The 26344-nt window shown below is 58.3% G+C and overlaps 1 protein-coding gene across 1 annotated transcript in view; it reads left to right on the top strand.

Moving 5' to 3' along the window:
* The window catches only part of CXXC5 (CXXC finger protein 5), a 38206-nt gene extending 12827 nt beyond the window's left edge, over nt 1-25379 (top strand). Inside the window, exons 2-3 of the mRNA XM_039385273.1 lie at nt 18524-19592; nt 24308-25379. Coding sequence (XP_039241207.1) covers nt 18807-19592; nt 24308-24352 — 831 coding nt within the window. The 5' untranslated portion in view covers nt 18524-18806 and the 3' untranslated portion in view covers nt 24353-25379. The remainder of the gene's footprint in view (nt 1-18523; nt 19593-24307) is intronic.
* The last annotated feature ends 965 nt before the right edge of the window (nt 25380-26344 follow it).

Below are 26344 nucleotides of genomic sequence, written 5' to 3' on the forward strand. Positions count from 1 at the left end.
TGGAGCTGAGCACTGTCTCATGGGCTGAGTGCTGGTTCAGGGGCTGAGCACCAGCCTGGGAGCTGAGCACCATTTTGGGGGCTGAGCTGGTACCATCTCAGGGGTCAAGCACCAGTTCAGGGGGTTCAGAGCTGGCTTGGGGGGCGCTGAGCACTGTTTTAGGAAGACAAGCACCAGTTTGGGCACCGAGCACCAGTTTGGGTGGCTGAGCACCATTTCAGGTTGGGCAGCAGTTTGGGGGGCTAAGCACTGGTTCTGGGGCTGAGCCCCAGTTTGAGGGGTTGGATCCTTCCTCAGAGGGCTGAGGGGCAAGCACCCCACTGAGGGTGAGCTCCTGTCTCACATCCCGTGCTGGGGGCTAGTGGGGCCAGTGCGGGGGTCGTTCCTGCTCTGTCTTTGCTCCCTGTCCTCATCACAGGGTGGCCTCAGGATGGGGAGTAGCTGAAAAGCTGGCTCTGGGTCCCTTCACTCCACCAAGTGTGTGGGCCCATCCCAGCCCTTCCCTGCCTCAGTTTCTCTCCTGCAGTGAAGCTCTTCAGCTGCCCCTGGTGCCTCCTGCCCACAGCATTCCAGCTGCTCTTCCACTGCCGTGGGCATCCCTTCCTGGACATGCAGGGATGGGAAGGGTCACCTCACCCCCATGCCCAGTGGTTGGGTGCTGGTACCTTGGCATCCCTCTGGGTGTTCTCCAGGTGTTGTGGGTGTCCTGGCAAACCCTTGCCCCGCCAACTCCATGCCAGAGCCTGACCTGATCTCCTGGTGGTCCTGGCAACCAGGAATCGAATTTACCAGGACCTTCTCCTGGGGCAGAGGTGGCCCTCAAGCTGGTGCCCACATCGTGGTGCCAGTGTGGGAGGGTGGGTGTGTCTGGGTGCAGGGGCCACTTTTCCCTGCCAGTTGAGCTGCTGCCATCGGAGCAGGGAGAATCCCAGGCCCCTCTTCTCCCAGTGGGTGGGGTCAGACCCAGACCAGGAGGTTCTGCATCACCCCAGCAGGGTCATGCCAGTGCCATGTCCTCACAGGCTTCTTGGGATGGGTTGGCACTGGGAGCTGGGCAGGGTGTGATGATAGTGGAGTGTCCCCTCATAGGAGACAGACACCACTTGGGACACTGGCCTCTCTGAATCACATCCTGGAGAGGCAAAATCCCGCTCTTCCATCTGCTGTCTGGCTTTGCCATGGGGTGCTGCACTCCCAGCTGCCCCCCAAAGTTCTCCTGGGGGGTGACCACGGGGTGAGGGACCGGGGGTCTCCCTGTGTCCATCCCAGACTTGTCCAGGAACCCCATCCCAGAGCTGCAGTGAGTGCCCCATAGGGGGAAGCAGCTCCTGGGTCCCTTGGAAGCGGGTGCCCCCCACCCAGCCCTTCTGTCCCTGAGCACTCAGCACCATGTACTGGGTGGAAATAAGGAGAAACTCGGAAATTCAGGGTTGGAGAAGGGTCGGGAGCTGCCAGCAGTTTCAGGGTGCGAGTGAATGCTGGGGGAGGTGGGCAGGGACGCAGTGCCCCATGGCAGGATGGCTGGTATCCTGGGCGATCCCTCTGAGTAATCCCCTGGGAATCTGTGTGTGCCGGGGGTGGGGTGGGGGTGGGGGCAGGCACTCCAAAAGACACAAACCGTCTATGCTCTCGAGGCTGAGACCGCCCCAACTCATCTCATGGGTGAAAATAGCTGTGGGGCGTGGAGGATGCTTGGCCACATCCCTGCCCAGCTTTACTTCAGCCACATCCTGGCTGGGGGGAAGGGGGGAATGCCTTGCTCTGGAGGGACCCTCCGGTGGGCTTTGTGCCGGGGGGGCTGTGCCGTGTCGGAAATCACGTGGCTCAGGGACTTGGGGCTTTACGGGAAGCGAGGGTTGAGGCGAGGGGCAGCTCCCATCCCCCCGGGATGGCTCGGCCGGGGTTCAGCTCTGGATCAGGCCCCCAAACCAGCTGCCCCGTGGCCGTGGCTTCCCGGCAGGCGCAGGGCGAGGGGTGACGGGGGGATGAGGAGCCGCCGCCGCTCCCCGGAGCAGATGGTCCCTCGGCAGCAAAGCTGCCCCTTCCGCATCGATTACCCGGGCCGGCCGTTTAACGATCGCTTTCCGGGGTTAATTAAACTCTCCTCGCCGAGGGCGGCTGGGCGGCGGGGCCCTACCTGCCTGCAGCCCTGATGGACCCCCCCAAAACGGGGTGGGGGACGAGCCTGTGGCTGGAGCTGGGGTTTGCTTCCAAGCCAAACCTTAATATCCACCCTGGAGTGGAGCGGGTGTGCCAGGAGGATCGGCCCCCGCCGTGGCTGCTCTTCTCTCCGGGGCATCCGGAGCAAGGTCAGCTGCCCGGCCTGGTTGTATCCCACTTCCCAGGCAGCATGGGGTGCTGGAGCAGAGGCTGCCTGGCGTCTTCCCCTGAACGCTGTGTTTTTGGGAGTGGTCCCCGCTGCCTTGCTCTGCCCACCCATGTCTCTATTCACAATGATCTTGGAGGAAGGAATCGAGTGCTTGGTGCAGACGGTGGCTCCGGAGCAGCACGGTTTGCTGGGCAGGTCCCAGCCCTGGGATTGTCAGGAGTCGCTGCTTCTTGCATATCTAAATGTGCCCTTTCAGCCGGCGCTCTCGGTCGAAACTGCCATCTTTTGCCTCATTGTCAGCCTCGCCGAGGTTACGCATCGTTTGCTGACTCACAGCCTCCTGCTCTAATTACTCGTTCGACTCCCTCCCTGGAGCCACCCGGCCAGTCCCAGCACATCCCTTCCCGCTGCTGCACTGCCAGCCAGGGGGCTGGAGCCGGGGCATCCATGCAAACCTCCTCCCTGCACCCATCCCTACCCACGAGCATCGCTCTGAGGCTCCGGGTTCAGCTGAAAGCGGCTGTCCCGGTCGTCTGGTCCAGCTTCCCACTGCTCACACCCCTTGGGATGGTTTTAGGGTGCATCCGCGGGGCTGGAGCTGGGGCATCCATGCAAACCCCCCTCCCTGCATCCATCCCTGCCCGTGTCATTCTCTCCTGGTCGCCTGCTCCAGCTTCCCACTGCTCACACCCCCCCGGATGGTTTTGGGGTGCAGCCAGGGGGTGGTGGGTGCTGGCAGGGCGAACACAAGGTGTACCCGACCCACCATGCACATATGATGCCAGAGGGGCTTAGGGCTGGCTGTCCCACCGGGCATCCCCCCAGGCACGGCCCCGCTGAGGGATGCTCCGCTCCCACGCGCTCCCTCCGAGCTTCCCGGGAGCATCCCGGCCCCGCGGCCCCCCCGGGGAGAGCGGGAGCCCGGCCCCCCCTCGGCGGCAGCGCCGGCTGGGACGAGCCGCGCACTAAACCCGTTAGCTGAGCCTCTCTGATCCCCGTCCGATACGATCAGCCGCCGGGGAGCTCTGAGCCGGGCCCAGCGTGATTTCCAGCGTCGCGGAGATTCGAACAGACGCCGCAATTACTGACGGGATTGGGCTGATCCCGCTCCCGGTCCCGCTGCTCTGCACTGCCTGGTGTCCTGTGTGCCAGAAACAGGGAAAGCGCCAGCTCTGCCCTTTTTAATATTACTATTTTCGTTATTATTATCATTGAAATATCCCCCCATCCCGGGCTTGCCGTCACGGCGTGGTGCCGGTGGGAAGAGCCTGCTCTCCTCTCCAGCATCTCCCTCCTCAGATCATTGCACCTTCCCAAACTCATCCATCCCAGCAAGCCAGATGGATGCAGGGGCTCAAGTTGGCTTTAATTAATTTAATTTTTTATCTCGCCCCCTTTTTTTTTTTTTTCCTGGTCTGTAATACTGAGGCAGAAGCAACATCCCTGCAAATCCATCTTGCTAAGGGAGGTGAAACCAAGCTGGGTAATCCGGTGGTAAGGACAGCGCTCCGACGGGTAATGCAGTCGCACTCGCCTTGGAAGACGAGATATTTTATATATTTATATACCAAGGCAAAAAAAAAATAGCCATATATGTGTTTGCACAGGCTTCTGCCTGTCACAGAGTGGTCCAACCACGCATCTTATCTCATAAAGCCATATTTTGGCCCTTTTTTTCTCCCCCCCCCCAAGAAAGTGAATTTTAAGCACCGGGAGACAGTGATGGTTTCTTTGGAGCTGTTAGGATCTGCCATGTACAATAAATCTGTCTTAGTTTGTGGATTATTGGCCCAATAGACCGTAACAGCTCTGTCAGCCCCTCCTGGCGCGCTGTGTCCGGCGAGCTCAGCCTTTGGTGGGTTTTCCTGGTCTTTTTCTTATTTTTCAGCAGGAATTTGCTAAGGATTTTTCTGTGCCATGTGCGTGTACAGCAGCTGATAGGGAATTCACAGGAGCTCAGCGGCGTGCTTAGGTTTTGGGGGTTTTTTTGCCTTTTTTTTTTTTTTAATATATTTCCCCTCTGGAAAAACCCAAAGGCACAAAGTACAGATCCCCAAAATAGGATGAAAAGGAGGGCAGAGCCACTGTTGTCAGGGGCTGCTTCCCCAAAACTTGTGCTGGTTGAGAGCAGGGATTTACTGAGTGGGGTTTTACAGCTTTCCAGTAGGGTTTTCCCTGGATGGCCGTTGTTCCCAGTCCCCTGTGCTTGATCCAAGCCCGGAAAAACAGGATTTCCCGGGGATGGTGTGGGATGGTGTGCTGGCCCCTCCAGCCTCCCTGGGCCAAGTGGCACACTCTCCTGTCACCCTCAGCCTGATTTTGAGGCCGGCTGGGGGGACCTGCATCTGGTCTTGCCCCAGCGACAGCCCCACCACGTCCTGCTGCGTGGGCTCAGCGTGGCCCTGGGGGAGGATGTGGGGTGAGTTGTGGGGTGCAGATGTAGGGCAGGATGTGGGGTGCACAGTGATGATGGGGTGAGCAGCAGCAGAGGGTGGGCGCAGGGTGCCAGAGTGGGGCTGCAGGCACAGGGCACAGCTGTGGGGCACAGGCTGCAGGCACACGGCGTGGGGATGCCACACCGATGCCATGGCCTGTGGGGGGATTAGATCTGTGCAGGGCTGGGGGGGACACGCATCCACCTTTGTCCTGGAGGCGGGCAGGAGGCGGCGTGTGGGATTTGGGACGGGCTGAGGGCAGGCTGAGCGCTCGGCGCCGTCAGCGATGGCCCGTCCGGGAAGGGGCGGGCGGGGGCGGCCCCCGCGGTGCCAGGGACGGGCGGTGCCGCGGGGGGCTTCGGGCTGGGGATGCCTGTAAGTCCCCCCGGGCGCTGCTCTGGTCCCAGCAGCTCCGTAATAAGCCCATTAAGAGCTCAGGGAGCCTTACACCTCGGGGGGCTGCAGCAGGGACTTGCACTGCTTCGGCTTAAACCCCTTGAGCCCAAGCGGGAGTGCCCGCTGTGGGGACATGAGGACGCCCGCGGGTCTTCTCTGGAGGCACCCATCCTGAATCCCTTGTGGGTGCCAGCTGCTTCTCTCGGGATAGTGAGGGCTGCAGCCCTGGCACCGGGGTTTGGCTTTGTTGCATTGTTAAAATGCAGCATCGGGGTGAAAAAGTACATTTTTCCTCTGAAAAATCCTCAGGGGAGGATGTTCCCCCTCTGGGTGCTGCTGTTCAGAGTCACAGTGTGTAGGAGAAAGGTGCAGGGAGGGCAGGTGGGTCCATCCAGGGTGCACAAGGATGGGGAAGCCATGCTGGTCGAGGGAAACCTTGTCAAGAATTGCTGGGGAATTTTTCTACCCTTAACTTGGACGTGCCTTATGTCAAAAGTGCCAGAAACTGAAAGGAGGAATAAAACCCCCCATGGATAGGTCTTTGTGAAACCTGTGGGATGGAAACAGCTGTGTCAGAGCACTGAGGGAGATGTTGTGGACAGTCCCTAAAATTCCAGTGGCTTATCCCAGCCACAAGGATGGGCTTCCTTTTGACCAATCCACCACCTACAAGACCACATCCCCTGGTGTTCCATCTCGCTGGAGGATGGAATCTGTGAGGGATTCCTGCCCAGCTTGTTCCACAGCCCCTGCTCGTCCCCCAGCCTTGCTCAGGCTCATCCTCCACAGATCATGTCACTGAAGGCAAGGTGCAGGACCCCCTGGCACGGGGAAGAGAGAGGAAGATGGGTTGGAGGAAGCAGCAGGTGGAGAAGAATGTCCATCATGAAAGCTGAGAGCAGTCAGTGGGAATATCACCCCTTTGGATGGGTGCCCTGTGCTCTGGGAGCTTCCCTCCCATCCCAGGGGCTTGCCAGTGCCACAGGAGGAGAGATGGGGAGGTGGGTGTTGGGTTTCAGGAGGGGTGAAAACCCTGATGGGATCAACCCCTTCTGCATGGGTGAGGGAAGATGGTTCCCTTGCAGTGGCCACCAATCCAGCAGGAAGGTCCCTGGAAGGAGACTGGGGAATCTGAGCCCAGCCTGGGCTGGCTGGGGAAGGAATGGACCAACATGTGGCAGGCACCAACCACATCCAGCTTGTTCCTTGTCATTCCAGCTCACCACCTTGTTCCTCAGCTTTCGGCGAAGTGAGGAAAGGCATAAGTATTGGCAAGTAACTCCAGTTTTAGTGTAGTCCCTGAAAGCTTGGGGCCAGGAAGGACCAGTGAGCCCAGACAGATGGTGACACTCTGCAGTCAGTCCCCCTCAAACCACATCTCCAGTCTTATAAGCCCTTTCCAGCCCCCACCATGTGGTGTTTCCCTCATGCTCCAGCTTTCCCAGGATCAGTCTTGTGACTCTTCTCTATCTTCCTCTGTGTTGTGACAGCTTGTAGATGGGTTTTTCCATGGCTATTCTCCTCGAGGTCATAGAGTGAACCCCTGTGTTTCTTACTGTGAGTCCTGCAGCTCCCTCAGCTGAGGGTCTCCCCATCCTGACTCGTGCTGTGGCTGGTGGTGGTGACCCTTTCCTCCTTCCCAGGGCTCCAGCTCTGCTTTTTGACTGTCCTGGGGTTGGTTCTTTCAGATCTGCCAACTTCACCTGTGTCACTTGTGCTTTTTGGGTAAGGCACAGTGCTGGGAGTTAAATTGTTGTTGAATCATGCTTTGGGTTGGAAAGGACCTTAAAGCTCATCTTGTTCCACCCCCCTGCCATGGGCAGGGACATCTTCCACTGGACCAGGGCTTCCAAGCCCAATCCAACCTGGGCTTGAGCACTTCCAGGGATGGGGCAACCACAGCTTCTCTGGGCAACCCATGTCCCACCATCCTCATAGAGAGGAATTTTTTCCCCATCTAACCCTGCCCTGTGTCAGTTTAAACCCCTCGCCCCTTGTCCTGTCACAACAGGCTGTGGTGAGAAGTCTCTCTCCATTTTTCTTCCACACCCCCTTCATGCATGGAAAGGCCACACTGGGGTCTTGTGGCTGCATCAGACCCCCAGGGAAGGGACAATCCAAGTGTTCTCTAGCAGTACTGATGTCTTCTGCAGCCAAACTGGGATCTGACCAAAGAGAGAAGCTTGGCCTTGTTGGTACAACACCTCCTTGCTCTGCCACCCCATCAGTTTTCCTAAAGACTCTTCCCAGGAGAAGACTGCCCAGGGATGCTGGTTTTCCATCCTGCCATGTACAGGGAAGGAAGATGCCCTTCCTCTTGGGCCGATTCCTGAAGAGGCATTAAGAACCAAGAAAGATATCCAAGAGGACATCTCCAAAGGAGAGCTTGGCTTGGGTCAGTCCATCACCTGTGGCCTCAGGCCTCGGGCACATTTGCCCATCCAAGAGCACGGTGTGTGTTGGTGCAGGTCCCTTCCCAGCTGTGCTCCTGGTAGAAGGCAGGCCTTCTCCCTTATGACATTTGGTCACCACTGAAGCCGATGTCACAGTGTCCCCCCCACCCCATCAGCCAGGATGAGGCAGTGCCAAGGCTCCCTGATCCCCAAGATGTGGTGCAAACCCTCCCTGTGGGTCCGCTCTCCTGGAAGATGAGTTGCTGTTTGCTCCCTGGGATCCAATAGGTACCGAAGGGAGGAGCACCGTCTTCCTCTTGATCCCGGGATGATCCAGTTTGCCCATTGCTTTGGGTTCTGCATTAACATGGTTTCCTTGACTGCCTTGCCCTTGAGCTTGGCTCGGGAGATCCAGGTCTAGTGCTATGACTGTCCCTCATGGAAAAGCTCAAGGAGGGGAGAAAGACAGGAGTGCAGGAATCCTGGGGACCAGTGAAAATCGGTGTCTGAGATGTTCCCTAGGGTGAAGGAAAATGGTGGAACACCTGCCAAGAGTCACCAGTGCTGGAGGTGATGGCAGCAAGTGTCCCTGTCCTCTGGCACCTGCTGGCCTGGGCAGCACCCTTCCCTCTGCCCAGGGCTCCAGCTCCGTCCTCTTCCTTGGCATCTTCCAGTCCATTCTCCTGTGCTGCCTGGAGTTGTCCTGGGCTCTCTGATTCCATCCCCACTGCCTCCAGCAGGATTTGTCTTGGAGCCGGGGTCACCTGCGATGTCTCAGGGAACAGGAAGCTCTTGGGGTGCACAGCAGTGAGCTTGGGCAGTGCTTGTGTCTGAGCCAGAGAGCACCAGGGTTTGCTCTGTGTTATTCTGGATTTAAAAGGGAAAAAAAAAAAAGGGATTGCTCTTTCTCAGTTCCTGCATTTCCTGAGAGCAGCCTAGCTCCTAGCTTATCTTCAGACAGCCTCAGGGGTATTCCCTTGGAGTTTGGGAGTTTAATCAGGCATTGCTGGGGCATGTGAACTCTGCGGCGAGTCGCTGTTCCCAGGGAGGGGAGCGCCTCTCGCAGATATTTGGGTTGGCGTGCCTGGGCTGGGGGCTGGGCTGGCTGGGAACGCGCTGCTGCTTTTCCTGGGGATGCGACTGGGAATGGCCGGGGGCGGGGGGGCGGTGACGACCTGCATGGCCGAAGGAGGGGGGGGGGGGAATTGCAGGCAGGATGCTGGCAGCAGCTTCGGGCAGGGTGGGGTCCCTTGGACACTCCTGTGGTAGGGCTGGCTGGGCTTCACTATGCTGGTTTGCACCTTTCATCCCCCCCAGCCCTGCCTCTACCACCTGCCTCTTTTCTTCCCAAACCCACGGATTTTCCTGGTAGTATCCTAGGTGAGAGCTGCTGGTCCCCACCAACCATCCTGATCCTGAGCTGGCACCCTCCTCCTGTCCTCCCCGGCCCTAATCTGACCAGTGAACTGGGCAGGGAATCAGGATCCCGGTGGAAATGCCCGATGCCGGGCTCAGCCTCGCCGGTGGAATCGAGGGCTTTGTTGCTGGCTCTTTCGCAGGCAGGATTTCTTTTTTTGGGGGCTGGATATATTTCTGGCAAGTAAAATGACGGATGCTCTGTTTCGTTTCCAGTGGCAGCGTTTCAGATTCCTTGCTCCAGGGCAGGAGCCGAGTGAACTCCGATTCCAGAGCAGCTCTGGTACCTTGGCAGCTTAAAGGCCACGGGGTTTGCTTGAATGACAAGCGGTGCCGAGCACAGGGAAAGCTCGGGAGAGGCACTTCTGTGCTCGTACCCTCCATCTCTTGCAGGAGTGAGAACCCACAGAGGCAGGGGAGGCAGCTTTATGTTATCTTCCTGCTCCGCAGGCAAACTGGGGGGTGGTGGAAAGACAACATGGAGAAGGATGGCGAGCCCTGCCTTGTGGGGGTGCTCCCTGTGTCGCTGCCAGGGAGGTGGGGAGAGGCACAAAGTCTTGAGGCAAGGCTTGTGTCTTCTTCCCAGGAGCATCCTCTTGGATGCTCTTACCCCAGCTCTGCCTGTGCTTCCCCTCTACCCTGTTCGGAAGGATAGAATCATGGAATCGTGGAATAGTTTGGGTTGGAAGGGACCTTAAAGCTCACCTTGTTCCACCCCTCTGCCACGAGCAGGGACACCTTTCAGCAGACCAGGTTGCTCCAAGCCCTGTCCATCCTGGCCTTGGACACTTCCAGGGATGGGGCAGCCACAGCTTCTCTGGGCAACCTGTGCCAGGGCCTCAGCAGTGCCTCCAGAGCGATCCAGGTGCAGATCCCAGTGGCTGACTGAGCTGCATCCCACAGTGTTGGTGAGCCCAAACCACTGGGGAGGATGGGACCTGCTGGCAGGGCTGGCCTGCTACTGGGATTCTGCAGTGCTGGCAATGAAGCGAGAGGGATGGGGGTCCACAGCCTGGGTGGGTGGAGACAGGATGGGGATCTGCCTTCCTGAGGCTCCCCAGCTTTTTTTGCCTGTCTGGATGGACCTGAGACACCTGTGGGTCTGCAGGCAGGGCTTGATGTGGTGCTGGTCACAGACAGGATCTGCCTGTCCCTCACAGAGCTCCCCTGTGCTTGCTTTTGGTGCTGGAAAGAACCCTAATCACTGCCTGCCCCCCAAAGCCCACCCCCCAAAACCTCTCAAGCCTTTCTGGCCCACTTGGGCTCACTGGAAGTGATTCCCCTGGGCGCCAGGGGGAATGGGATTCCTGGGCTGGCCAGCCCCATCGCTGTGGTGAGTTTTGGCTGTGCTCAGCAAGGCTGTGGGGCTGGGAAGAGACCCACCCAGGCTCCCTGAGGGCTGCGGGGTGCCTGACTGCCCTCTCCCAGAGCTGAGCTGGTTCTTCCCCCTGCCAGGCCCTGGCCAAGCAGCCTTCCTCCTCCCCTTTCTCTTCTTCCTCCCGCTTCCCTCCTGCCAGCGAGGCCAAGCAAAACGTGGAGCTGACCAAAAATAACAACCGCCGGCAGATCCAGACAATGGATAAACCCCCGGTGAGGGCGAGGGCGACCCGAATCCTCCCAGAGGAAGACGGGATTATTCGCCGTCCTCTCAGACATCTGTCAGTAGCTGCCGTCTGCGGACCCCGGCGGCTTTCCGACGGGGCCATCGCCTTCCCGGTGGGAAAAGTGGTTCTTCCAAAGTGGTTGCCTTCCAGAGTGGGGATCATGGTGGCTTGGGATCTCACTACTAAGCACCACGAGGTCCTCACCACCCATTAATGGCCAAGCTCAAATGCACCGAGCTGGCCCCGGCGCTCTCAAGTGGTGACCCTGACATAGGCACTGCCATGGGTGCACTGGCCCTTCCCACTGCAGGCTTTCCTGGGATCTGAAGCAGCCCCTCGGTGTGTGCTCTGCCACCATGGAGCTGCCTGGTGGCATGTGGAGGGATGAGGTTTTGAGAGAGCTGGGAGCGCAAGGGGACAGCTCCAGGCTGGAGCTGTTCTTGGAGGTGGCACTGATGGATTTGGGCACTACCAGAGGTGACACTTGGAGGTGGCATGAATAGATTTGAGCACCGCTGGAGGTGGCGCTTGGGGATGGCACTCATGTATTTGGGCACGATTGGAGGTGGCACAAATAGATTTGGGCACCAGTGGAGCTGGCACTTGGAGGTGGCAGGAATAAATTGGAGCACCATTGGAGGTGGCACTTGGAGGTGGCACTAATGGCTTTGGGGCTTTTCACCATCCAGTATTGCCACGTGACTGTGCCTACAACTCTTTTCCTTATTTTTAATTACCTCCTCATTGCTCTGCACCTGCCAGTGGGTCTCTCCATGACCTGGTTGTCGGTCAGACCCCCGGTAAATGATGCTGTAATCGCCCCATCTGTTAAAGGAGCAATTCACACGTCTTAGCTTGGCCTGGGCAGGCTGTGTGTGGGTCTCCCCAGGGCAAAGGCATCCCTGGGCCCACCCCAGCTCCCTGGGGGTCCTGCTGGGATGCCCGTTGTTCCTGGCATCTGCCACCGGGCAGAGCCTGCCCCATCCACCTGTCCCCAAAGCCCTGGGGTCATCCCGCCTGGTCCCCTGAACCTCACAGCCCTGAATCACCGCGGTGGTGGGGAGAACACCGGGAACTCTTTGGATCAAAGAGCTGGAGTCCCTCCAGGAGGGTCTGGGGGGGGTGCTTTGCAGAGGACAGGGGGGGTTCTGCTGGGCTGGGACTGATGGCGCATCTCCGGGGCGATGCCAAGCCGGGGGGAGTGGGCGAGCGGCAGAGCCGTGCCACGGCGCGTGAATGTCAGATGCTGCTTGGCTGCGAGCTGGGCTCGTGCGAGAGCAGATCTGTTCAATCCCATTTGGAGAGGGGGGGAGAGGCGGGGAGGTGGTGGTGGGGGGGGGCCCTTCCCCAGGCTCAATCTGGTAGGTTTTAGTTACAGTCGTTTTAGGATTTGGGCAGCGAATTGGTGCAGCTTTGGCACAGGGGGGGATGGATGAGCACCGAGGCTGCCAAGGCTCCCTCATCCCCCGGAATTGGGGAAGGGGGGGGTCGCGCAGGTGGGCGCAGCCCCCGGGCTGAGCCGTCACCCGGCTCTCTGGGCAGCAGCTGGGCGAGCGGAGGAGGGGAGGAGGTGCCTGGCGTTGTCCGCAGGGCACCCGCAGCCCTGCAATGCTCGGGTGGACGCTTCAAATCGCGTTATCTCCATAACCGCCCGGCTCTGGCCGCTCCGAGTGGCAGCGGAGATAAGTGGATTTCCAGGGAGCGCCTGGTCGTCTGACATTTAAGACTCCTTAATCCGTAACCACCACCCTGCGGAGGCAGGACGCAGCCACGTTTCCCGGCCGGGGCAGCCCCAGGCACAGGTTGGTCCCCACAGTGGTGGCTCCAGCTGTGCCAGGGTGACAGGGTGAGGTTCAAGGATGTGCGTGGAGGCAGTGGTGTCCCTGGGGACATCCTCGTCCTCCCCTCAGTGGTAACCTCCTTGGAAGTCCAGGGCGCACTGGGGATAGGCTCTGGGGTGTTTGCCGTGCTGGTGGATTGAGAAGGTCACTGCAGCCATGGGGTTACATGGGAAAAGCCACAGTTTGCGGGGAAGAATGTGCCCTTGCTGGATCCCTGGAGTAGGGAACCTACCTGGGGAGGTGGCATCACCTCCTGCCTGCTCAGCAGGATGCAGCATGGCCTCACCACGCTGCCCTAAGGATGCACCTGGCAGGACACATCCTGGTCCTCGCTGTGTGTGCGTCCGGAGCTGCTCCTGCGGGGCATCACCGGGGCTGAGCGGCTGCCTGCGAGGAGGAGACGGGTGAAAGCCACTCTGTGCACCATGATGACTCGCCATCTGCTTCCAGGGCGAACTCCAGATGCTGGATTTAATCTTCCATAGCCTTTTTAATTCAGGAGTTGGCTTCTTAACGTCCCTCAGTGCCACCTCGGCAGCAGAGACGAGCAGAGCGGCTGCCACAACTGGCCCTCCGAAGGATGTTCTGGAGCACGGGAGATGAACTATCTCCGTGTGAGTTGCCCATCTGGCGACCTGTCATACCTCGACCCGTCATACCTCCGACTCCTTAAGCTGTCCAGGGTGAGCCTGAGCATTCACAGCACTGCCCAAACCTCCCCCAGGCCTGGGAGTCCTCTCTTGATGTCTGGAGAAAAGGTGGTGGGTGATGGTAACTTCCATGGCATATCCAGCAGTGGATTATCCAGCTGGACCAGTTTTCAGAAGGATGAACTCAAAGAGCAGAGCTCGGGGGCTACTGAGTTGACAGAAGTGATGGCTTGCAAACAACATCCTTGTCTTTGCCTCCGGGTGTTCCTGGTTATCAGGCACCGTGTTCTCCCTGGATGGGTGTCCCGCAGGGATATTCAGCCCTGGGAGATCACAGATTGATTTCTCACTTGGTTCTCCTGCTGCTGGTGCCCATGTGGTCGGTGAGCCTGCAGTCAGGGCCTGTTTCAGTTGACCTGTGTCATCTGGTGAAGGGAGCAGCAGGTTTGACTGTGCTGTGGAAATGGGGCACCTGGGAGCTGGGTCGGGTGTTGTGGTGCTGGGGTCGGAGCTGCTTTGAACCTTGTTCTGGTGGTGCTTGTTTTCCCGAGCCTTTGACCTGGGTTGCAGCTGGACCATCTGACTCGTGACGCTGCTACAGGGCCGTGGTCCTGCTCTACTCGCTGGGTGTCTCATCCCAGGGTGTGTTTCAGACACCATGATGCCTCCAGGGTGTCTTGTCTCCCCATGCATTGCTCCCACCATGGTCCCGTGCTCCTGGCCATCCCAAGGTCCTGTCAGGTGTTGACCATGGTGGCTGAGGAGCACAGGAACCACCTCCAGTGCTGCGAGGGGAAGGAACCTCCCGCTGCAGCCTCCCTAGACCTTCCCTCGGGATGCTTTGGAGAGGAACACATGCTGGTGGTGGGCACCCTACTTCAGTCTGTCCATGGCATGGCTGAGTCTGTCCATCCGTCTGTCCATCCCTCCATCACCAGGGAGCGATGGTGGTGGTGGAGAGAGGTGGGGGCCATGCTGGGCTGGCGGCTGCATGGCGAGGGGGAGGAAGTGGGGACAAAAACCCGGCGGAGGGGACAATTACAGCCTTTCTCCAGGCTGAAAAGACGCCGGGGTCCCTTCCGTCCTCGTCCTCCGTCTGCTGAGGGCGGACAAAGCCACCGCCCCCGGTGCCCACCCAGCGCCCAGGGATTAGAAAAAAGGCGAATTTTGATTTTCTCCCTTTGTTTCCAGAGCCCGGGAGCAGCTCGGCTTCAGCTTTTGCTGCTTTCTTCTCCCTTTACGCCGTGTCTGTGCACGGCTGACCAACCGGCGTTTTTTCCGGGAGGAGCGTGATTTATTCAAAATTAAAGGAAAGCAGAAGTTCTCTCTTGAAGATGAGACTTTTTAGGTCGGCAGGAGCTGATGGCTTTCCAGCCATGCAACGAAAACACTGGGGAGCCGGCTGGAATTTGCAGCTTGTCATTTTTTTAGGAGAAGCGAAGCTTCTCTCCTGCTCCCCACTGACAGTGAATGGTGCCTACAACTGGGGGGGACTCTCAGTCCATTGGCTGGCAGGGGTTCCTCCGGGTGCTGGACCACCAGAGATGATCCTTTTGCAACCTTTATTTGTTTTGGAGTTGTTAGGACTATTGCAGCACAGTCCCCTGTGTGCAGTGTGCAGGGGAGCCCCAGGGCAGAGGAAGGGGGATGCAGGCTGGTGTGGTGCTGAGCGCTGGGGGAAGATCCAGGGAGAGGAGAATCCCATTTTTTCCCCCCAGGACCATGGGAGAGCATGGCTGCCCTGCCCCATCTGAGCATCCCAGGCTGGTGAAAGGCAGGTCTTTGGGGTGACCCTTGGAGTCATGGAATGGTTTGGGTTTGAAGGGGCCTTAAAGACCATCTTGTTCCAACCCCCTGCCATGGGCAGGGACACCTTCCACTAGACCAGGTTGTTTCAAGCCCCATCCAGCCTGGCCTTTGACACTTCCAGGGATGGGGCAGCCACAGCTCTCTCTGGGCAACCCGTGCCATGGGTGCTGTCCCTCACCCCGGGACACCTGGCTTTCAGACCCTGTGGGCTCAGCCTGGATCTGGCAGGGTGGTTCATTGCAGGGGAGGAGCAGTGTTCTGCGAAGGGCTGGGAACCCCCTGGGTGTGGGTTGGGGCCTCCTGACCTTGGTGGTGTCCCCTTGAACCCTGGCGTCCCTCCAGGCTGCTAAGCTGCCCCGTGCAAAGACCCGGGCGAGGGAGCCCATCACGTGCCCCTTTAATGCCGCGGCCGGGACTAAGCACCTTCTGACAGGGACCCAGATGACGCTGCCCGGCGCCTTCCCCTGGGATGGGGGCCGGAAAAGGGGCAGGAACGGGAAGGGGGGGGGGCCTCGCTCTCTTTACTCGGGTCAATCATAAAGAAGGGATTAAGATCATTAATTCCTCCCCCCGCTGCAATTAACGACGGGGCCGGGCAGCGGCTGGCGAGGAGCAGAGATGTCTGCTGTGCTGGGTGGTCCCGCGGTGTCAGAGTCGGGGAGGACCCCCCTTTTGTGCAAACTAGGCGGGCACCCCCCAGCACGCGGGTCCTGGGGTCCCTGGAGGGGACAGTGCGGGGACAGCCCCATCCCAGCTGGCACAGCCGCGGTGTCCGGCGCCTGCCGCCGCGGTGGCCCCGGGGGCCGGAGGGCAACGCCGGGTGGTTGCAGATGGTGGGAGCTGGCGCAGGCAAAGCGGCGGCCGGGACAATGGCGGGATTGTGCAGTGGTGCCGCTGGCACAGCTCGGCACGGCTCGGTGCAGCACCCTGTGCCAACAGCGGGCACTGCCTCGCGCCTCTGGGGCTGAGCGAGGCCACGGCGCTGTGTGCCCGGTGTCTCCGGGGGTGCTGGGGGGGCTGCACCAGGTGGGCTGGGGTCCCTTTGTCCCACAGTGCCACCCACTGCAGCCGTGGGTGCTCAGGGGAGCCCTGTGCCAGGCTCTGCATCCATCGCCCCGGCTGGGGGGGCTGTGAGTGAGGGGCTCAGAGCTGCTGGCACCCGATCCGTGCGGCGTGGTGGGAAGGCTGGCAGGTCTGGCTGGCTGCAGAGGAAGATGGGAGCTGGTGGAGACGGTGACCATGCCGTGGTGTCCTCCCCACCTTTGGCACCTGGACCCCACCCCGTGGGGCTCTGGGGACGCCTCGGTGTGGCATCGAGCCCTACGTCGGCACAACTCGGCTCTTTGCCAGGGTGATGCAAAGCGTGCTCCTGGTTGTGGCTGGAGACCCCCCCGCAGCCCCCCGGCAGCCACAGGGCGAGCAGGCAGGGTGGCAGATCCGGGGCCGATCCTGCCGGGCGCTTGGCTCCCAGCTGGGCGCGGAGCCGGGCGGAAGAGGCGCAGGGCCGCAGGAAAGGCGGCCGCGGGCAGGCGTGAGATAACACCCCCGGGCGCTTTATCTCACATCCTCCCGTCCGGTGCTTTTCCTGCTGCGCTCCCCGCTCCGGCCCCAGCGCCCCTTGCTTTCGGCACTGAGGTGTGACCCGTCCTAAGGTCTCCAGAGGCGGGTCCCCCACCTCCCTGGCACAGGGGACGGGTGATTCAGCTGCACGGCAGGAGCCCGCCCACGCTCCAAGCCCCCTTCACCCATTTGGGGCGCACCCCATCTCGCACCCAGCATCCCCCTGCCTGGTGTGGGGCTGGGGAAGGGCAGCCCGTCCTGCCGCCGCAGCCCTCCCTCCCCACGTGGCCTGGCGAGCTCCCGGCTGGAGCCCAAGCCCTGCATCGATCCGCGCTGCATCTTAAATCCCGCAGCAGCTGAAGCAAGCGGTTTTCAGCGCCAGGGCGGGGGGGTTTCTCCATGGGCGAGCCGGCTCTGGCACCGGAGTGAGACACCAGGGCTGCTTCCGCAGCCGGTACCGCGGTGGTTGGCGCAGGGACCTTGCCCCCATCGGCGTTTTAACGAGCTGGGTCCGTGGGAAAAGGTCCTGGGCTGTCACGGGCTTCCTGGGGTTGTACTGGAGATGGGGACCCGAAGGGTGACGGATGGGCAGGAGTGGGGTGTGGGGGGCACAAGGATCCTCCCCGCTCTCCTGCATCACCCCCGCGCAGGAGCGAGGGTCGCAGCAGAGCCCTCCACACATGGCCGCATCCCCGCCTGGACTCCAGAGAGGAGGCTGCCGGGATAGCCAGGATGGAGGGACGGGGTAGCGGAGGGGCCTCCTCCCAGTGCCGCCCTCCCCCAGCTGCCGCCGGGGTGGGGACGCGGGTTCCTGCTCCACTAAGCCCTGCAGCTTTTCTCCTCTAAAGCCTGATTACTTGGCGGTGCCTGTGCGTGCGTGTGTGCTCGGGAGGGAGGAGGAGGAGGAATTTCACAACAACAAGTGTTTGCAGCCACACTGGGCCCAGCTGCCCGGGAGTTGCCCCGGGGACAGTGGCATAGCGTCCGTTCCGGGAAGGCTTTGCCTGTCACCGCAGAGCCCGGGGCGCCTCCGGAGTGGCCGGGCATGTGGGCTGGGCACACCGGGGCATGGCAGGAGGTCAGCACTGGGGCTTGGAGGTGGATGCTGTGGCTTTTCATGGGGCTTGGAGGTGGATGCTGTGGCTCCCTATGGGGTTGAAGGTGGATGCTGCAGTTCCCTGTTTGGTTTGGAGCTGCAGCATCTTGGTGGGGTTTGGAGGTGGACACTATGAATGCCCATGGGGTTTGGAGGTGGATATTGCAGCTCTTGGGGGAGTTGGGAGGTGGACACCATTGCTGCCCATGGGGTTTGGAGGTGGACAGTGGAGCTCTTGGTGGGGTTTGGAGCTGGACACCATGGCTGCCCATGGAATGTGGAGATGGACACCATGGCTGCCCAATGGAATTTGGAGGTGGATACTGCAGCTCTTAGTGGTGGGGTTTGGAGGAGGGTGCTGTGGATCCCTGTGGGGCTTGGAGGTGGACTCTGTCGCTTTCCATGTGGCTTCCTTCCCCAGCCCAGTGCTGGCCCAGGGACATGATCCAGGAGGAGAAGGAGGACGAGGAGCAGGAGGAGGGTGAGGGGTGCAGCCCAGCCTGAGCTGGGTGAGCAGCATCACTGGAGGCCATGGGAGCCAGGATGCTGCCTCCGTGGCACCCGGCTGTGGGGACACCGGCGGCTGCAGGGTGGGAACCAGGCACCCCTTTCATGAGCTCCAGCTCCCAGCTCGGGAGCATCCCGCCGGCGCCTGTGGTCCCATCTGTTGTGGGGCCGCATGCCGCTGGAGCGGAGCAGATGAGCCCCGTGACTTTCCTGGGGCTGCCGTCCCCGGGGGAGGAGAGCCAGGCACAGAGAATCTTTAAGCATCGCGGTGCCATTGCTACCAGGCCAGGACTTCCCCTGTGACCCCCCACTTCTGTCTGGATGGCGACCCTTTTAGAGAGCAGCGGAACGGATCTCCACCGAGGTCCGTTCCCTGGAGTTCCTTTGTTCGCGGCGCTGAGACTTTCATGGCAGGGGGAGGAAGAGCCGCTTTGAAAAGCCCGTTGGCTCTTGCCAGCGCTAACTCTCTTTTCTTTTCTCCTTCCAGAGCCGCGTGGTGTGTCCCAGAGCCACAGAGTATGTCTGTGCACTGAGAGTGCCCTGAGTCCTCCGCAGCCGGCGCGGGAGGAGACGCCCCGTTGATGCGTGTTCCCGTCTGAGCGTCCCTGGTGCCCGGCGGGCTGCTGCTACCAGAAGGGCTTTGGGGGTCTTTTACTGTGGCATTAGGGGTGGGGTTTGTGGGGGGTTTTTTTCGGGTTTTTTCGTCCTTTTTTTTTTTTTTTTTTTTTTTTGAATTTTGGGGTTGGTTTTGCTGTTGTGCTCCGAGCACCATGTCAAATTCGGGCTCCCACCAAGACACTGGGAACAAGCCAGAGACGGAAAAAAATAACCAGGATGACTCTCAACCCCCCGTCAACTCCGAGAGGAGGAACAAAAGTGGAATAATAAGTGAACCTTTGAACAAAAGTCTTAAGAAGTCCCGTCCACTCTCCCACTATTCCACCTTTGGTAGCAGCAGCTCGGTAAGCGAACATTCAGAGAAAGGCAACCCCTTAGCTAATGGCAATGATGCGATTGTGGATAAAAGTCATTCTACCTCAAAGCACAAAAACATCTCTAGTATGCTGAGCAAATTAGACCGGATGTCGGAGCTCTCCTCAGAAGGACAGACCGCCCTCCAACAGTTTGCTCAGTCGACAGAAATGCTCAAAAGAGTGGTACAGGAGCATCTTCCTCTAGCAGGCGAGCACGGGACTGGTATCTCTGACATGGAGGCAGTCTCAGCTGCAGAGACAATGAACGGCCCCTCTGATTTTCCTTACCTGGGGGCTTTTCCCATCAACCCAGGCCTTTTCATTATGACCCCTGCCGGCGTGTTTCTGGCAGAGAGCGCGCTCCATATGGCTGGCTTGGCAGAGTATCCCATGCAGAATGAGTTGGCATCTGCCATCAATTCGGGGAAAAAGAAACGGAAAAGATGCGGCATGTGCCCGCCCTGCCGAAGACGGATAAACTGCGAGCAGTGCAGCAGTTGTAGGAATCGCAAAACTGGCCACCAGATTTGCAAATTCCGAAAATGTGAAGAACTCAAAAAGAAGCCTTCTGCAGCACTGGAGGTAACCGGCCCCTCTCAGGCACCCTAACCCCTCCTCGGGCTGCGCTCCTGGGTTCGGATCTTGCCCTAGATAATAAAACACCTGGTACTTCTTACTTTTTTTTATTTTTCCCTTTTCCATTAACAGCTCTCGCAGTGAGACGTGTGCTCTGCCCAGTGCCCCCAGACCCCGTCCCCCCTTGCATACTGGGATTGACTGGTGTGGGGAGGAGGGCTGGGGTCTCTTCCTGGGGCACCTGGGCACGCTGAGCTCCACTCTCCCCTTTGCAGGAATGGGGGCTCTGCTGGGGTTTTGGTGGTGGTATCCCTTGTCCTGAGCAGATGGCAGCTCCCTGAGCTGGGGAGCAGCGTCTAACCTCAGGGGGTGGGGAGGCAGGGGGTGACTTTTTGGGGCAAAGCTCAGAGTAACTGGTGATGGTGAAACCTGTGGCTGGGGTGCAGCCAGAGCCCAGCCCCTCAGCTCACCCTGCTCTGAGCAGGAGCACAGTGGTCCCTGGTTTTGGGGGTAAACTGCTACAGTGTGCACTGGGCAGTGTCCCCTGTGGTGTGGCTGTGTCAGGTGTCCCATCCATGGGCCAGCAGCCATTTAGGGTGGTCAGGATGAGGCCATAAGGCACCAGCTGGATTTACCAGTGGTAGCAGTGCTGCAGTCCCCTCTGGCAGTGCACCTGCTTTGGCACCCAGCGGAGCTGGGAGCACCCCTGCTCCTGCTGGGGATGCCCAGGTGCCCTGGGGTGAGGTGCTGGGATGGTGCTTGGATTGTCACCACCCACCATGGCCCAGTGTGGATGTTGCCCTTGGATTTGGAGGAGCTGTTGGGTTGGGGTGTCACCTTGCCAAATCCACCGGGGACGTGTGACATTCATGTGGGGACCTCAGGGAAAGTCCAGTTATTGTGTGAGTCTGAAATTCAGCTTGGGGCCATGGGCAGCTGCTGGTGATGTGGTGTGGTGTGGGTGAGGGCTGGGTGCCCATGCAGGGATGTCCCATGGTGCTGCACACCCATGGGTGCTCTGGGCCTGTCTGTAGGGTGCCCAGCGTGTTGTGCTTAAGCCAGGTTTGGTTTTTCTGTGAGCTGATCCCACCATCAGCTGTGCTTTGTCCTTCTGGTGAGCGCATCCCCAGAGCTGGCAGAGGCTAAAAAGTCACCTGGACATCAGAGCTGGATCATGCATCCTGGCATGAGGGCATTGCCCATCCTCTGGTGGTCCCAACGCAACCAAAACCCGCCGCTCCCTTAGCCACGTTCTACGTTTTTCAATTAGCATCAGCTCTGAATGAATACTGAAGGGGAAAAGAAAATCCATTTGGGCGGTGGGGATGAGGAGAGGGGGACTGTGTCTTTCAAAAACCGCTGTATTGCTAAATTATATTCTTGTTCTAATTTGCTGAGTCAGTGATCTGGAAAAAGGGAGAAAGGGAAAAAAAAAAAAGTTCATTTCTTCCAAAGAGTCCTAAAGCGGGTCAATAGACTCGGAGCTCGCAGCAGCCGGAGGAGACGCTCCCTTCTCCCAGCGCTGCGCTGGGTCCAGGGGTGATAAATAGCACCAGGAGCCCGTGAAACAGTCACCCCTGTGATTGGCTTCTCCATCTCACGACTGGCTGAGAAACTGGGGCCACTGAGATAGGGCTCTTCATGTGATGGAGTTGGGCCTCGCCAGAGATGAGTCCCCATCCCTCCTGGGCACAACCTTTGATGTGTTGAGGCTGAAGAGAGATGTTGTGCTGGTGGGGGTGGAAGCCTGGATAGGTGTGGGTCACGCCAGGGCATCACCAACCCTTTTTCAGGACAGATCCTCCCCTCTCTCACAATATCCACTTGCACCGTGTGTTGACCTTGATAGAGTTGAGCAAGACTGTGGCTGGGTCAGGGACACTGTGACCCCAGCTTATGTCCCAGGGTCACCTGGGTCAATGGCTGGGTTGTTAAACCTAACCCTATGTCAACCAGCCTTGGTCATATGTTGTGTTGGGCCAGTGCAGGGCAACCACCAGCACCTGCCTTGTGGTGGAGACCAGTCTGGAGAAGGCCAGGATGGACTACTGGTCCTGGTGGGGTGCCATCACACCGTTGTACTTGATACTGGGACAGAAGGGGCCACTCAGTGGCCCTTTATATGGAGCTGAAACATTCACAGGCCTTTGTGAAACATCATCCCCCTCTGTCGGGAGTGGTGCCATTGCCTGGGAGAAGGACAGTGACTCTGTCCTGCCAACCCTGTGCATCCAGAGGAACGTCCTCGGAGAGCCCGGACAGGGGCCGCAGCTGTGATTAAACATTGATCTAAAATCAAGCAGTAAAAAAAAAAAATAGAATTAAACCTTTATGGCGGCATAAAAAAATGGGCTAAATCCCTCAGCCGCCGTTAAGCTTTATCTGCACATCTACAGGGCCTGAATAACCAGTTACTGCTGGTGTCCCACTCTGGTGGTGGCTGCCTGGGGCTCTGAGACCAGTGAGGCAGGTTGGGTGCTCAGAGCAGGCAGCAGCACATCCCTGCACTGACCAGGCTCCTCTGGCCTCTTCCAGCCCCAGCAACCCTGGCTAATGCCGTGGGGACTGCTGGCCAAGTCACCCTGAGCTTGTCTGCAGAGCTGTAGGTCACACAAAGGCCATGAATAGTTGGGATTTGACTCAACAGAACTGTTCTCCATCCAGAGAAACTCTGATGAAGTGCCTTGAGGCCCCAGATAGCGCTGGTGAGGGTCATTGCCACCCTCACGTCGGCCTCACAGAGAGACCCTCACCACAGAGGGCAAGGGGTGAGGGTTTTAAACTGAAAGAAGGTAGATTTAGGTTGGACTAACGGTAGATTTAGGTTTAGATTTAGGTAGAAATGTGCTGAGGGTGGTGAGGCCCTGGCACAGGTTGCCCAGAGAAGCTGTGGCTGCCCCATCCCTGGAAGTGTCCAAGGGCAGGTTGGACGGGGCTTGGAGCAACCTGGGCTAGTGGAAGGTGTCCCTGCCCATGGCATGGAGTGGAATGAGGTGATCTTCAAGGTCTCCTCTAACCTAAACCATTCTGTGAGTCTGTGATTGTGATGATGAGGGGGATCAATCCTGGGCATCCACATTAGAGCTGGTTGTCCGGCTTCCTTTAATAATGAAGGAGCAGAGGTGTTTATCAGACATCTCCTTTCAGACCCATAAGGAGCCCCCTCACCCCTTGTTCCTCTCCTGGGATGATGGATCTGGGCTGGTGGCCTTTGCTGGATAGTCCACCATGCTGTGCCACAGCCCTGTGCATTGCCAGGCAGAGGCACTTGGGCCTTCCCCAGATGCCTGATTTTGTGTCACAGGGACTTTTGGGGAAGGGGTAATTCCTGCAGCTTGTGGCTGCCCCAGCTCAGTTTGCCCAGAGGACCTGACAGGGGCCGGGAGCAGGAGCAGAAGTGATCTGTCAGCAGCCTGGTGGCACCACCAGCTCTTGCCCATTCCAGCCCTTTGTCCCCCTCCCGTTGCCCAAGCCCCATGTGTGGGTTGTGGTGCCCATGGAAGTGAACACGTTGGGGTCCCCCAGGGATGCTGCCCTGGTTACTCATTGAGGCTTGGTGGGTGTCTTGATCCAAGAGGAGGACCCAGTGAGATCAGTCTGACTCCTGTGTGGGGTTCGAGACCGGAATGTGGCATGGGTTTGACTCTTGGGATGCTACATGAGGTGTCCTAGGCCTGCACACGGCCTCAACGCCAGGAGCTGGGGCTGTGTCCTCCCCACCCCACGGCAGCCCAGTGTGCTGTCCCAAGCCCATCACCACGGCTGTGGCCTCTTCCCATTGGTGTCCCTTGCTTGTTTGGAGATGCAGGAGCTGAATGGAGGGCCCTCTGAGGGGACTGTGTGTCTGTCTAGCACGGCTTGGCCTCGCTTGGAGGCTGTTGGCACTGAGAGATGTTGTGGTCCTTGCATACTCCACCCATGTTCCCATGAACATTGTGCAGGTTTTCCACCCCATCCAGCTGGGAAACATCCCTGGTTCTCCTTCCAGAGGACCACAGTGCCGTTGGGGCATTGCCTGGAGGTGGCTTCAAAGAGGTCTCATCCGTTGTTGGGCACGTTGTTGGGTGTGCAGTTGAGCCTGGTGGGACTCATCCCTCTTCCCTGCGAGGTGCTGAGAGTTCCCCGCTGGTGCTCGGAGCTGCTGTGTTGGAATCAGGGTTGTTCATTGGGGCCGGGGATGATGTTCCCTGTGTCCCGAGCAGCCCCCTGCCTGGTGTCCCCAAGCCTGTCCAGCTCACTCCCTGCCTCAGTTTGCACCTAAATGCACTCCTAAACCCATCTGTTGGTTTGGGTCCCGTCCTGTGGGTGTCTGTCTGTCCATCCATAGCAGGGACAGTGGGGGCTGGCACCAAGGGGGCTGTTGTGCCAACTCCCCATGGCCTGACCATTGTGCTCACGGGAGGGGAAGTTGGGGGCTGTGCCACTGTCCCAGGGACACGGGAATGTGGGGACATTGGCCGAGCTGCTGTGCCTGTGCCCTGCCAGAGTGGGAGGCTGGCAGTCGGGGGACCCCAAGATTCCCTCCAGCTGGCATCCTGGGTTGGAAATCTTGGGATACACGGCTGCACTGGGAGGTGCTGAGCCTGGGGTGAATCTGTCCCGAGGCAGCTGGCCGGGGTGCTGGGCTGGGGTGAGGGGTGGGTGCCCAGCCCTGCTGGACCCGACCTAACGCCTTGTCCCTTCTTCTTCTGTCCCCCCTCCCTGTCTCTCTTCCTTTCCAGAAGGTGATGCTTCCTACAGGAGCCGCGTTCAGATGGTTCCAGTAGGAACGGGAATCCCAAAGCTCTGTCATCCAAGTGCAATGTCACTGCTTGCTTGTGTTGTCTCAGGCAAGGGATTTTTGGCTGAAATGAATGGATGCACCTGTGTCTCTTTAGAACCAAAAATATTTTCTCGCAAATCTCATTCCTGTTTTTATAATTTTTTTTTTCTTCTTTTTTTTTCTTTTTTTTTTTTTTGCGTTCGTTTTAACATCTTCGAGTCCTAGTCAGACATTTAACTGCTTTTCAAATAAAAAACAAAAAAAAAATAATTAAAAGAAAAAAACAATGGATCTGTAAAGTACCAAGACTTAATAGACAGAGTATGGACAATCAGTTTCTTTCTGTGTTTTGGTGTTGATGTTGTTTATGTGTGAAAGATGCAGTACTTGTGTAGGGAATGTAAATTTACAGTAACCTTTTAAAATCTAGTTACTAATAAGCACTACTGTAATTTAGCACAGTTGTTTAATTGCACCCTCATTTATACTTTTTATTTGATTCTTTCCCATCATACAATAGAGTGGATAGTTTCTAGAATGCCTCAACTTCATGTTTATAAATGAGAATATGTTTAAAGCGATGTAGTATCCCTTCTCCTCGCCATTCACCTCTGGAAAGTTTAACCCACAAGAGGGTTGGTATAAAAGGTTGAAGAAAACAATTGCTACACAACCGGCGGAATTCAAAAAAAAAAAAAAAGGAAAAAAAAAAGAGTAAAAAAAAGTCAAAAAAAAAAAGTCATTGTTAGTTTATTAATATAGAACCAGAAATGCTGCGTACAGAAAATCCTCCTAATTGCAACGGTTTACTCCTAGAAGTAATTTTTGTAAACTTACAGAAGTTCAAATCAAAATAAACCAGAATATTGCAGGACCTGTGCTGAAGCAGTTACGCAAAGTGATATTTCTCTTCTGTTCACCCCCCCGTCTCTCCAGCTCTCTCTCCATCATTAAATTGAAATGCTGTTTGTAATGTTTTAGCGATCCAGGCTGTTTTTGTGAATAAAATGAATGCATGTTTTGTGTCATGATTTCCAGCTTGGTTATTTCTCTCCCACCCCTCTGTCCAGCCGAGGTCCCTGTGCCCCCACCTGCCCACGCGCCGCGGTCCTGCCGGAGCGTGGTGGGACGGTGTGATGAGCCGAGCTGGAGTCGCCCCGGCTGCTAAATCCCCACAGTTAATCCCAGCAGTGGCTGGGCTAAGCCAGCCTGGCTCCTCCCGGGGATATTTCCCAGCTTGACCTGCCCAGAGTTTTACCCAGCAGCGCCAATGCCATTTGTTTTGGTGAAATAATGTTATTAGTGGGTCACAGAGAACCTCGGCGAGGCTCGTTTTGTTGGGACAAGTCTAAAACGAGCTGCCAAAGGTGAGTGGGCTCTGGGTGGCTTTCCAGACTTGGCCTTGTGCTGGCACTGGGTCAGCAGGAACTGTCTGGGACAACCAGACGGGCTCGACCACGGACAATCCATCATGCTCACTGTTGGTGCTTTGGGTGCTGTGCAGGTGGGCTGGGTGCCTCCGTCCAACCCCCAGGAGGTTCTCCAGGGTCATCCCAGCCTGGCAGGAGGTAGATCCGGCTGGACCCAGCTCTGCCTTGCCGGGAGGAGGTAGCAAGAGCCTTTGTCCCCAGCTCCAGCCAGCATTTGGACCGGCATCTGTTGGCCAGATGTGCACTCGGCAGAGGGGGGTGACAGCGGTGCATAAGCTCTGTCCCTGCCTGGCAGAGACCTGCCGGGATGGAGCAGAAAGTTCTTGGGGAAAACTGCCCCAAAAGCCCCCTCCAGGAGCATTCCACCCAGATGGTTTGAAGCCCAGACCCAGGCACCCCCATCACACCAGTGCCTGAGCCCAGGGGTGCCTGTGGGAACGACTGGAGCACGTGGTGACAGCGATGTTGCTGGGCCAGCGTGGGGAGGGACAAAGCTCCAGGCCTGCGGGGACAGACTGAGCCTGTCTGTGCCCCAGCAGTGGCATTCCCAGCTCGGCTCCGACCCG

Source organism: Pipra filicauda, unplaced genomic scaffold, assembly GCF_003945595.2.
Source record: "Pipra filicauda isolate LSUMZ 115617 unplaced genomic scaffold, ASM394559v2 scaffold3_size10097308_pilon, whole genome shotgun sequence".
NCBI classification, from domain to species: Eukaryota; Metazoa; Chordata; class Aves; order Passeriformes; family Pipridae; genus Pipra; species Pipra filicauda.